Source organism: Amblyraja radiata, chromosome 20 (genome assembly GCF_010909765.2).
Source record: "Amblyraja radiata isolate CabotCenter1 chromosome 20, sAmbRad1.1.pri, whole genome shotgun sequence".
Taxonomy (NCBI): domain Eukaryota; kingdom Metazoa; phylum Chordata; class Chondrichthyes; order Rajiformes; family Rajidae; genus Amblyraja; species Amblyraja radiata.
The window spans coordinates 9,852,702-9,866,632 of NC_045975.1; the positions used below are offsets into that span (position 1 = coordinate 9,852,702).

General features: G+C 41.1%; 1 protein-coding gene across 4 annotated transcripts in view; it reads right to left on the reverse strand.

Moving 5' to 3' along the window:
* elp4 (elongator acetyltransferase complex subunit 4) overlaps positions 1–13,931 on the reverse strand; it is a 180,217-nt gene that overhangs the window by 130,913 nt on the left and 35,373 nt on the right. For all 4 annotated transcript variants that reach the window (XM_033038791.1, XM_033038789.1, XM_033038792.1 and 1 more), the window contains 2 exons: positions 9,566–9,715; positions 3,429–3,571 (listed from right to left, as the gene is read on the reverse strand). In XM_033038791.1, the coding sequence (XP_032894682.1) occupies positions 3,429–3,571; positions 9,566–9,715 (293 nt within the window). The remainder of the gene's footprint in view (positions 1–3,428; positions 3,572–9,565; positions 9,716–13,931) is intronic.

Sequence of the window (13,931 nt, forward strand, 5' to 3'; positions counted from 1 at the left end):
GTGGTAGTCTGGCGCGGTGATCTCTACAAGGCTGAGGCCACTCGCCAACTCTCAGACACCTCCTCCTACTTATCCTTGGACCATGATCCCACAGATGAGCGCCAGGCCACTATCTCTAGCACTATCACGGACTAAATCACTTCCGGCACCCTGCCCTCCCAAGCCTCCAACCTCAATGTTCCCCAGCCCCGCACGAGGCGTACCAGGGCCCTATCACCAAACTCTACCTCCGCTACATCGACGACTGCATTGGTGCTACCTCCTGCACCCACACACAACTCACTGACTTCATCCATTTCACCACTAACTTCCATCCAACACTCAAATACACCTGGACCATTTCCGACATTTCCCTACCATTTCTAGTCCTCACTATCTCCATCGCAGGCGATAGACTACTCACCGACATCCACTATAAACCCACTGACTCCCATGGCTATCTGGACTACAGTTCTTCCCACCCTGCTTCCTGTAAGGACTCCATCCCCTACTCCCAGTTCCTCCGTCTACACTGCATCTGCACCCAGGATGAGGTGTTCCACACCAGGGCATCGGAGATGTCCTCATTCTTCAGGGAACGGGGGTTCCCCTCTTCTACTATAGATGAGGCTCTCACCAGGGTCTCTTCTATACCCCGTAACTTTGCTCTCACTCCCCATCCCCCCCACTCGTAACAAGGGCAGAGTCCCCCTTGTCATCACCTCCCACCCTACCAGCCGTCACATACAACAAATAATCCTCTGACATTTTCGTCACCTCCAATGGGATCCCATCACCGGCCACACCTTCCCATCTCCTCCCCTGTCTGCTTTCCGCAGAGACCGCTCCCTCCGTAAATCCCTGGTCAATTTGTCCCTTCCCACCCATACCACCCCCTCTCGCGGCATTTTCCCTTGCAACCGCAGGAAATGCTACACTTGTCGCTTTACCTCCCCCCTTCACTCCATTCAAGGACCCAAGCAGTCTTTCCAGGTGCAGCAGAGGTTCACCTGCACCTCCTCCAACCTCATTTATTGCATCCGCTGCTCTAGGTGTCTGCTGCTCTACATCGGTGAGACCAAGCGTAGGCTTAGCGAACGCTTCGCCCAACACCTCTGCTCATTTCGCATTAACCTACCTGATTTCCCGGTGGCTCAGCACTTTAACTCCCCCTCCCATTCCGAATCCGACCTTTCTGTCCTGGGCCTCCTCCATGGCCAGAGTGAGGACCACCGTAAATTGGGGGAGCCGCACCTCATATTTCGCTTGAGCAGTTTACACCCCAGCGGTATGAACATTGACTTATCTAATTTCAGGTAGTCCCTGCTTTCTCCTCCCCTTCTCAGCTCTCCCTCAGCCCACTGTCTCCGCCTCTTCCTTTCTTCTTCCCGCCCCAACCCCCCCCAACCTTACATCAGTCTGAAGAAGGGTCTCAACCCAAAACGTTGCCTGTTTCCTTCGCTCCATAGATGTGCCTAACCTGCTGAGTTTCTCCAGCATTTTTGTCTACCTTCGATTTTCCAGCATCTGCAGTTCCTTCTTAAACGATAATCGATTCAGTATACTTCACAAAGATAAAATGTAATTTATGAATTGTTTTGAGTAAAATTGCAATAGTATACAATTTGTCTTTTGGAAATTATTCACCATGAGCTCTGCTTCTAGGAATTTTGGTTGCACGGCCCTGCATCCAGCTTGCATTAAGTTTGTTTGACAATTCATGTAAGTGGCCATAGGTAAAAGAAATAGATCAATGTACAGAAGAACTCAGCATCTTTTGATGTTTGACTAGGTTGAAGAAACCCTACAAATTCAGGTTATTGCTACATTACTTCCACAATTGCGGAGCACAACATACACTTTCAAAATTGTGCAATGACAATATAGATTAAAGATTCTGGTTTTGCACTGCATCATCTTCATCCTCATTTCAGTTTAGAATCTGTATAATAGCGGTAACAGAATAATTTGAATACCTTCAAAACTAATGAACAAACATCTTTTGGGAAAAATGCACTCTGAGGCAGCTCCTGGCAGTCAGCCAATTTGCAGAAGATTTAACCTTAAAGGCTCCTAATAAATAGAGGCGATAAATGAAGAGGCAGGTTGCAGTGGTTATTAGATGAAACACAAATCAACAAGCAAATTAAGGACAGTGAATGAGTGTTGTGGAGCATGCTAATCAAGTTGTACATTGTAAAGTGGACTGGTGAAACATTGTAGTGGTGACTCAATTGTTATCTATTTCCAACTATGCTTGCTCCTCTCCTCCCAATCCCTCCTTCAATATATAATGATTTGGGAGTTGGATGACCTCAGGGTGAATTGGGCAAAAAAAAGCTCAACTGCCACTGTCAAGTGGTAGAAAGAACTGCAGATGCTTGTTTACACCGAAGATAGACACAAAATGTTGGAGTAACTCAGCGGTCAGGCAGCATCTCTGGAGAAAAGGAATAGGTGACGTTTCGGGTTGAGACCCTTCATCAGATTACTCCAGCATTTTACTTCTATATTCACTGTTAAGTGGTAGCTGATGTGACTTCAGTATACAGGAAATAGATTAAAAACAACAGTCACTCCCAGTAAGGATCTTCAGAAGATCGCAGCTTCACTAGAGCAGAATTCTTCCTCAAGTTACTCCCCATTAACACTTGAAACTAGATATCATCAAATCAATTTTGCTCGCCTTCGTGACCATCCACAATTATAATGTTCCTCGACCTTTTGTATTAAGCAAATTGGTGATAGGCATAATCGTTTACTTGCTCGTCCAGTCACACAAGGTAAGAAGCAATTCTTAAGACTGGCAGAAGAGAGCACAGGAAATTTGTTACAAAGTTACATTTCACATTAAAACTACCACCTCTTGTGTTTCCTCTTGAAAATAAACAACATTCCCTTTAATTAAAAATACATTAACATTGTTATGGATTCCAAATTTAAAGCAAACTCCGTTTAGTCCTATAAACTCTATCAAAGCTATAAATAGAAAACAATAGAAAAGTAATATGAAAAATCTGGCCTATATACCCAGAGTATCGACAACAGATTACTTACTATACAATAAAAATATTTTACAAGTACAAAGACATATTTGAATGCAATGGTGTTAAAGCATTAACATGATCATGAAACAACTATATCTGCTGCACTTAATATCAATTTAGAGATTTAGATTTTAGACAATAGGTGCAGGAGTAGGCAATTCGGCCCTTCGAGCCAGCACTGCCATTCAATGTGATCATGGCTGATCATCCCAAATCAGTACCCCGTTCCTGCCATCTCCCCATATCCCCTGACTCCGTTATCTTTAAGAGCCCTATCTAGCTCTCTCTTGAAAGTATCAAGAAAAGTATCTTGAAAGTATCAACTCTCTTGAAAATTTTGGGCAACATAATAACATAATGGGCAACATAAAGCTCTCACCAGAGCTCAAGTGAGGCACCTACCTAAATTCAGCAGCTGCTAAATCCAGGGGAACTTCATCAGGTCGGAAAAAGCTGTGGCAGTTGACTGAGTGCTGAAGTTCGGGACTCATTGTTTTAGAAACATCGTAATAATGGCCAAATCTTGAGGAGGATGTCAAAGCTGTCTGTCAAGTGAAGAGCAACACTTTAGAAGTCATGTGGAAATCATTCAAAATGTAGTGAATTGAATGTGAGGGAAATATCATGATGGAATATTTAGAAGCACATTTTTAGCTTGCCATTGTATAAATGCTAATACTCCATTATGTTGAATATTGGTTTCACAATATCAGAACCACAAAAAAACTAATAATCATTATAGTAATCATGGCAATGTAGAACAGTTACTGGTTTTACTTGACATTGCTTTGCATTGGGTTGAGACCAGAAATGGTGATATTCTGGGTGGAATTAGCAGAACTCTGTCTGCCAGAGCAGAAAATGCAAATTATGTCACTGAACTGAGGATTGTCATACACAACTGCCAAACACGATGGGTGTAATTTTAGAAGATGTCATTCTTGCCTGAAAGAGAATACTGTGGGTTCACAGCCTGCTCCCTAGATATACGGTAAGCAAAAAAATCTGGATTAAACTGGCCAAGAAAAGATTTTCTAAATTAGAAATGAAAGGAAGCTGGTCTGCCCCTTCAGGTGAATGAAAAATATTCTGCAGCACTATTCGGAATGAATTCAGAGAGTTTGAACAATTTAGATAGCCAATCCTCACCTGTCGTAAGTTTATGGCACCTCCTGGTGCACCAATTAACTCTCACCTATCCGACAGTATTTCATGATTACACCACAGAAACAACTTCATTGGCTGCAAAGCAATCTTGGAAATGTTATAAGGTTGTGAAATATGCAATATAAATGTAAGAGCTTCCTTGAATCCAGTTCACCCATTGGCAGAAGTGTGGGCAGAGATTAGACGCAATCCTGTGTAGGTGAATAAACCAGTGGAACTTGCTGTCCTGCATCTCAAATGCAACAAAACAAGATGGGTTACGGATGTGACTCGGCCCTGAGCAGCAAGAGAGCTTCTTAAAGCAACTGGCATAAGTCTTCAAAAATAAAATCACAAAACCTAATAGTTGGTTGTGTCGGATATTCAGAGTTTTAAGACAGAAATCGTACATTAGGCGACAAGCAATGTTTTGTATCAATTGATATGTATTGTTTTAAGTGTTTCAAGTAAAAATAATGTGAAAGAGAAATAAGTAACTACTTTAATGGTAATTCTACCAGTAGATTCTACTAGTAGGTTCTGAATAACATTATCTTCTGAATTCATACTTATTTCTTCACTATTGCAGTATCAATACAGAACATACATCCATGCTTTTCAGCAAGAAATGCTGTTATATACAACCCGGCAGAGTGAACTTATTGACTTATTGTAGTGCAAGCTCTGAAAACAAATTATATTGCAGTTGTCCTTTGGGCTGTATAATCTGGCCTTTATCTGGATTACCCATCACAATGTTTTTATTGCATTCTCTGCTAGAACTCATCTTTTCATTGTGTACATCCTAGTCTCCTCAACATTTTAGCAAGGCCCTGACTAACTGAACCTTGATCTGATGTCTTCATTCAGGAAAGCACCAGGTAGTCTATTTCAGATGCAAATCCTCACTGAGGCCCCAGTAGTGATTTCTAAGACAGCAAAGAGAAGAAACAACATTTCCAGGACCCACTCAGAGGATCCCAGGGCACACTGATGTCCTTAATCCACAACACTATATGGATTAAGGTGGAGGATAACTCTCTTTTTTTAAATTCACAATAAAGAGCACCGCTTCTACAAGCTGGGTGGGGACAGAACTTACTATAATAAAACAGTATGTAATAAAAGCATGTTCTGTGTTGGAGAATTGTGAATGGGCCTCACTTTACAAATTCCCAGGCCCTGTGGGAAGCTTGCCAAGGCCTACCTGAAATAACTAACTGCGAGTAATCTGGCTTAGTTGAACGGCTACGGCAAAGCTTTTCTTTGCTTAGAAGTTGCAAGGTTGATAAATTTATTATTAAAGGCAGTACAACTTGTGCTTGTCCCCCTCTGCTTCAGCATGGAAAGACTGGAAGAGAGGAACAGGCAGTAGCTGTCAGATAGCAGACTGCTGGCTTTCAGTCTACTGTCTGCTGCTAAATGTTTCTAATTGCAACACTAATGTGTTAGAAATCTCAGATTCAAGATGAACCTAGGCAGAAAATTGATTTCATGCTGTGACAGCTTATATATTGCCCCAAGTACACAAACATGTCATTGAGAAGCTTTTGCATCCCACAATTTTGTTTACAGATGAATTGCAGTTACTTTAGTAACCTGAGATAAAAGGACTTTTTTGGTTTTTAAGAGCGCCTGCAGAGTAGGCTACTAGTGGATGTTTCTGCCTGCATTATGGAGCCATCTGCAAGATAACAGTACAGCGCCTTTGCAATAAATGCCAATGAATCATTCACGTTTCAAGAGCTTATTTAAATTTTAAACCTGACATTGCTTCTGATTTGTGCAACTATCTGTAGAAATAACTGGGACTTACAAGCGTGGGAGAACTAGCTGGTGGGCCTTAAGGGGGCTAGAGCCTGCGGTCATTTTATGTCACTAGTACGTTATCTTCACAATGATTAGATTGCTATGACAATGAAGCTGATACATTCTCAAGTGCTTTCTTTACTCATTTAGCACATGGATAAGCAAGTCAATTGCTTGATTCAGTGCTTTCCAATTGACAGATCATACTACCTCTGTCAAATCTTGTTCAACCATATTTGATTCAGTAGCAGGTTTCGTGGTCTTGTGGCAGTACATGGATTTTAGATGGAATAAATACAAACTAATATGCCTTTCACATTTTAACCCCATGACTTGTGTCCGAAAAACCTCCATGAGGTATTTTTTTTAAATACCAGGAAAAAAAATACTTATATTTGCCAGAAAAAAATTAAAAAATGAAGACTCGCCAGTACATATCTGGCAAAACATTAGACACAATTATGTATTGAAGTAGTAAAAAGTAATATTTTTAAATGAAACAGTTAGATGTGGGCTGGGCAAAGTTTATTATGAAGTGGGTAAAGATATAAACCATTTAGGTTGAAATCTTTACGTAATCTCGAGCACTGTGAAACACCAAAGATCTAGTTTCAAAGTTGAAAAATATAATGACACAATAATCTCATAATCACTGTAAAATCTAATACATATTTTTGAGGTGACATCAGGCAGTTCCACTCCATGGAAAAAAGTACGGATGGTGAAGGGAAAGCATGATGTAAAATTGAGAGGCATTTCTGAGAAGCACTGAGACAAAGTCAAACACTTTTCTTTAGATTATTAAGGATCCTGTGACAATTCAGTGTAAAACATTTCTCTGTTAATTGTATTGATTGTTTTGAAGTGAACTTCATGTATTCAATTATTTGCAATAGCCTTGTGGAAACACCCAGCATCCTTCGAGTTAAGATAAGAGTGCTTCAGTGGTTAATAAACCTTTTAAAAAATAAACTTATTCACTTAAAAACTTAGATGAAACATTTTATTTTAATTTTATAACATGCTGCTATATTAATAGGTCTGAACAAAGCAGATTATTTAGTTGGTATGCTTTATTTGATAATACACCAAGAAACCAAAAGCAATTTACATTTGAATAGAGCTTGTAGAAGCAGTACTCCTCTGCTAAATATGTACCAGTAATTTCACACTGTGAAATGGACTAAAGCCAGCACAAAGCAGGGATGAAATGTGATTTTGAAGATAAATTATGCTTGCCCTAGCCCTTCTTGCACTGTATTTTTGAACATTTTTAAAAGTTGTGTTTTATTCTCCACCAGCCCCCAGAGAATGGACATATAATGGCTTTTAGTATCCTGATCTTTGACCTTGGAAGAATGCTTACCAATGTACAACCTGGTTTATTAAATCTTATTAACACAACAATGCCTTGTAAAGTGAATTTAAATTATTAATTCAAGTATGTGGAATACATTAACACAGTGTCTCATTCTGTTCCAGCCTGAAAAGGGGCCGGTTTGCTGCCACATTAAAGTTGGAAAGAAAGGCATCCACATTCACTTACTTGTCTCATGATTATTTCTAGTCGAGCTTCTCAATATGTGGAAGATGGTATTTGCCAGGGATTGTTTCCTTTCACCCGACTGATCACAGTTTTTTTTAATGGGTGGGGAGGGAGCAAAGTAGTTGAGGAAATTTGAAGATGTTGGGAGGGTTGGTTCGAAAATGTATGGAACAGCAGCAGTGGGAATGATTCTATAAGATTAACAGTTTTTCATATAGGTCATGTGGAATTGGCAGTTTTCATTATTTGTGTATAGCTCTAACATTAGCAATAACAATTCCCACTTACGATCTACTGACTGAGTATACAATTGAAGTAGCTTAAATCAAAAGTTTCAATAGAAAATACGAAACAATCTCTCTAAAAGTTACCCAAAATCCACAAAGTGCTTCAGTCAGGGAAAGATGGTACAGGTGCACAACCTTTTATCCGAAATTCCAAATAACGAAAAGCTCCGAATAACGGACATTTTTTCGGTCCTTGAAGAAAGGTCCTTGAAGACGTTCCCCGAGGGCGGCCCGCAGAGGTGACAGCGGAACCTCCGGTCGGTCCTCCAACAAAGGGGAACTAAATCCCCATTCATAAAAGAGAAGGTGAGAGTATATTGGGTGAGTGTATATTGCGCGGGAGGGTAGGAATCATTGTAAATCATTGCTTAAATGTTAGTCAGTTAGTTTGGAGGGCTTTTGGGGGGAACTTTAATTCTTAGTCCCCTACCTGGTCGGAGAAGCGGGAAGCGGGCAATGCCTTACCGGGTCGCCGTGCAGTAAGCTCTGGACCGCTGTGCCGCGGCTCCCAACATCGTGGAGCTGGGGTTGTGGCCGGCTGCGCTGGATTTGGATTTGTAGCGCCGTGCAGCCAGGGGTAGAGTTCGCCGTGGTCGGAGCTACAACCGGCGCCGCCCGTGGCCAGACCACCGCAGGCCCAGCTCCACGATGTTGGGAGTCGGCGACCACAGCGGTCCGGGCTGCGGTGGTCCAGCCACGGGCGGTGCCGGTTGTAGCTCCGACCACGGTGAACTCTACCCCTGGCTGCGCGGCGCTACAAATCCAAATCCAGCTCGGCCGGACACCCGCAGCCCCAGCTCTGTCAGTGGGAGCCGCGGCACAGTACTGCACGGCGACCAGGAAAGGCATTGCCCGCTCCCCGCCTCTCTGACCAGGTAGGGGACTAAGAATTAAAGTTCCCCCCTTCACCCCCACCACATAAAATCCCTCCAAACTAACTGACTAACATTTAAGCAATGATTTACAATGATTCCCCGGTCTCCAGGGAGGAGGCAGCCGCTCCAGACTTTCCAAGCCGCCAGCGCTACCTACCTAATCTACGCTAAAAATCTTCCATTCCGAAACCCGAAAAATTCCGATATCCGAAATGTGTCTGGTCCCAAGGCTCTCGGATAAAAGGTTGTGCACCTGTATTTCTCTTTAAAATTAATCAGAACAAAGAATCAATCGCAGAAAAGCACAAGAGAGGATGCAGAAGAGATTCCCAAAGATATTGTGAGGGTTGTAGAATTTTAGTGCAGATGAGACTGATTTATTATTTATTTCAATTGAGGTACATAAAATAAAAGGCTTTGACAGAGAAAATAGTGAGGATCTGTGTCTATTTACTGAGATTGAAAGCTTGGGTGCACGGTAGATGGACCGGGGAGGAAAAACCACCCAAAGAATGATAAGGGTCAGGAACCTACTGCCTGAAAGGGTGGTAGAGCTTGAAACCTTCAATTTGTTTAAAATGATGGAATTTATAATTAAATTAGTGAACAAATCAGATCTGAATAGTCATAAGTTTTGGGGTATTTTCACATGTTGGGCCTGGGGTAATGGCATATCTTTTGTGGGAAGGAACTGCAGATGTTGGTTTAAACTGAAGAAAGACACAAAATGCTGGAGTAACACAGCGGGACAGGCAGCATCTCAGGCGAGAAGGAATAGGTGACAATTCGGGTCGAGACCCTTATCCTGTTGACTCAATTAACAACACCTTTTGATTTCTTTCATTTGCTCATTGTTTAAAGAAATCAAAACTGTACCTGTACTACTGGCAAGTTTTGGTATCGCCATGCTATTGACATGGAATCTTGGAGTCCGGCGGCAGAAGTGATATCCGCCAAATTGTCCTCTGTCTCTTTGTTAGATTCTTTAATCTCTATCACATCATCGAGCAGAGGGGCAGGAAGCTCCTATTAATTCCGAAAATGAAAGAAGATTTAAAAAAATCACAATATTTGTTGCAAAACACATATAAACCAAACTTATCTATATTAAATACATTGGAAAATTCAATACAATTTCAATATAATTTGAAAATCTCCAGGGGAGGGGCAATCTTCCAAAATAAAGGTAATCTTTTTCGCAACCTGAAATATGATAGAAGAACGTGAATAAAGTTGAAAAAAATCTCAATAAGGTCAGTCAAATTTAATCTCATTACTGAAAGGTCTAGGAATGTAATGTGAATTAGAAACATTCATAAATGAAGTAATTCAAGGATTTAACATATTCACTCTTGCTTTAGTCCTCAGTCTAATCTATAAATATATAAAACTAGACAGTGAACTGCATTTCCGAATTTTGGAGAGAAAAACTTTGCATTGGTTTAATCTACTGCATTCTTCAATTTCAAAGAGTCTTAAAAAAAGTTTCCGTGCCCTGAAATTCAGTAAAACAAAACATTGTCAATAGAAGCCATTGCCTTCAAAATAGCACAATTTAACACCTGCAATGTTTTCAGGCAGTGTTGTCTTCATTAACCTTGATTATCCAATGCCAATCAGTGATCCTTACAGATCATTTTGCTGGCAAAGATCATTAGGATAATTCCTGTTTAAACATTCACCTAACTCCCAGGGCTGTCTATTGTTTCAGCTTTTGCTACTGACATAATCAGTGGCACCTGTTGCTGTACCCTTGTACTGCACCAGAACAAACCAACGCATACAGCAAACAAATCTCAAGAGCGAATTAACTATTTCTCACCAGTCAACTTCAATATAACAACAAGATGAATCCAGTACCCCTCTGACAATGTAGCTCCTGCATCCTAATGCTCCAATAACACTATAATAATTTCCAATGTACATCAACTTCAATGTGCTTACATATTCATCTACTCCAACATTATAGCTATTTGACTATATTCTCTTAAAATTAATGGCACAGCCATGTTAGATGAAAAATGGATCCAAATGCGCTCACTCAAAATGTAAAAAAAAAAAAGATTTTCATAACAAATGTAATTCTTTGGGTTGGGTTTTTTTTTTTAATAACAAAGCTCACTGCAAAGTACTTTTACAAAGTACAAAACAGAAAATGCTGGACAGACTCAGCATGTCAGAGAACACAAAACAACATTTCAGGCTGCTAAACTTTTTTTTAACATTACCTCTACTTCCCTGTCAACATATACTGCGTGAATTGCTGAACATTTCCAGAAAATGTTGTTTCATTTCAGATTTTCAGCATTTGCAGTTGGATTTAGGAAAATATTCAGGTCTTAGCTGAAATTTATTCTTGACAAAGTACATTGCTCAGTCTGGAATATAATTTACTGAATCTTATTTAATGACATTTATAAGATCTAACTGTTGATCTTAGCCTGACTGATATATGGCTGTTGACTTAATTTTGCACTTACTTTCCTGTACAAATCTTTCACAACTAAATCTATTTATTAAATGGCCCATCTGAATTCCTTCATTAGCCTTCTTTGTTTTTACAGGAAAGAAATGCACCACTACTGATACATGACCCTTCTTACAAGTAAAATTCTCCAGAGCCTAATAAAACTTAAAATACCCCACAATTAACGAGGCTTAACCTCACACCCTTCTAAGCTACCTTAATTGCTTGCGAATTAAGTGAAATAAAGACATTGCATACCACTCTACTCCATTTACAATAAAGGAGAAAAGATTATATTATGTCGCAGTTAAACTTCGATCACTGGCTTATGAGTGGGGTAATTCATAATTCTTAAACAGCACTACTGAGAAAAGAACTTTGATCTTCAGTCACACACAGCTTTTCAGCAAAGTAATGAATGAAAGACCTTTAAACATCAGTTGATCTGCATGATAATCTTAGCATGGCATTAGCAGCTAATTTATTAAAAATCAAACAAGGAGTTGGATTTCTATAAAGGTAAATTCAGCAAGTATATGCTTGCATTTCCTGAAATATAATTCATTGAAACATTGTGTTAGTGTGTAACCAACTCTATGAATTTTCCCTACCCCCAAAAGATATCCATCAAGAACAAAATAAAAATCTAATTCTGCTATCAGCTTTTTTCATTATAAACACCAATAATTTCATTCCAGAATTATTACATTCTTACATTAGTTCAGAAATCAGAGTTCAAATTCCACTATGACTGTTGGGGAATTTAAATATACTTTATGTGAAATGTTTCTTAAAATATTGTCAGGGTAACTGAAATAATCGTAAATTTGTTACAGTGAAGTAATACTCTTTTTCAAACGATGGAGCACTTGTGGCACAGCACAGAGAAGTTATTGACTATAAAAAAATGTTCTATTCCTGATACTTTGTTAAATACAAGATTAAAACCAGATTGACCACTCAATATGAATATCAGATTTGGACACAAGAGACACAATAAGCCCAGCCGGCACACAAGATACTTCAGATGCTGGAATCTGGAGCGAAAAACATACTGCTGGCGGAACTCGTTTTTTATCAAGCAAAATCAATCTTGTTTTGACATCTGGTAATTTGTGCCTGAATTTGGTGAGATAACCCACAAACCAGATAGAAGAACATACCAATTCATGGGCCGCGGAACCAGGGGTGCTGCAGCCCCCCCACCTTTTTGGCTAGACATCTTTCAATGTCTCCGGATTTGGGATGCGCTGCTATGCTCTGAGCAACCTGGTCGTGGGTGTTGGAGAGCCGGGGTGGAAGGAGGGATGGAAGCAGAAGCGGCGGCGGGGGCAGATGCGTACGGGGAGCCGGGGCTGGTGAGTGTTTGGCGGGCTGGCTAGTCGCTCACCGCAGCTCCGGCCATGGAGCAGCCTCAGTGCAAGAGTCGGAGGCGTCGGAAGCGTTGCACCGCTGCCGTGAGAGTCTCTGTGCCGAATTCACCCTGGTGAGCGGCATGGACCAGGCTGCGGCTCGGTGCATCCTAGAGGACAACCAGGGGCTGCTGGAAGTAGGTACCAAGCACTAGGTGGAAGCGGTGGAAGATAGTGGCCTTCAAATGGGGGTGGTTGGAGAGAGCATCCTGCTAGATTTTCACTTACTGTAACTGCAGGAAAAATGTTCCCAATGTTGGGGGAGTCCAAAACCAGGGGTCACAGTTTAAGAATAAGGGGTTGGCCATTTACAAGGGGTTGGACGACAGATGGCACAATGGGCTAAGTGTTCGGCTGGCAACCGGAAGGTAGCTGGTTCGAATCCCGCTTGGAGTGCATACTGTCGTTGTGTCCTTGGGCAAGACACTTCACCCACCTTTGCCTGTGTGTGTCCTTGGGCAAGACACTTCACCCACCTTTGCCTGTGTGTGTGGATGTAATTATGTGAAGCACTTTGGTGTCAATGCAAGTTGACTAAAAATGCGCTATATAAATAAATAAATAAATAAATAAATAAAATTTAGGACTGAGATGAGGACAAACGTTCTCCACCCAGAGAGTTGTGAATCTGTGGAATTATCTGCCACAGAAGGCAGTGGAGGCCAATTCACTGGATGTTTTCAAGAGACAGTTACATTTAGCTCTCACCCGCCAACATGTCCCAGCTACACTACCTGCTTTTGGTCCATATCCCTCCAAACCTGTCCTATCCATGTATCAGTCTGTTTCTTAAATGTTGGGATAGTCCCTGCCTCAACTACCTCCTCTGGCAGATTGTTCCATACACCCACCACCCTTTGTGCGGAAAAGGTTACCCCTCAGATTCCTATGAAATCTTTTCCCCTTCGCCTTAAATCGGTCCTCTGGTCCTCGATTTGTACTGTGTTAGCACAGTGTTAGACAATAAAAGCACCAATGAACCACCATTGAACCATTGTGTAGAGTTTGTACGTTTTCCCTGGGACCGCATAGGTTTCCTCCAGGTGCTCTTGTTACCTCCCACAATCCAGACACGTGACAGGTTACTTGGCCTCTGTAAATTGCCCCTTGTGTGAAGGACATAGAACTGTTGTGAACGAATGATCTATGGTTGGTTTGGACTCGGTGGGTCGAAGGGCCTGTTATCACGCTGTATCTCTGAAACTAAAACACTATAAAATGTCAATGCTGTTAAGGGTCGGTATTAATTACGTATTTTTCCCTCATATTTGACCTCCCAAGGAGCAACATCTCACTCTTGTTTGGATTAAACTCCACCTGCCATTTCTCCACCCATTTCTATAGCTGATCTAATTCCTGCTGC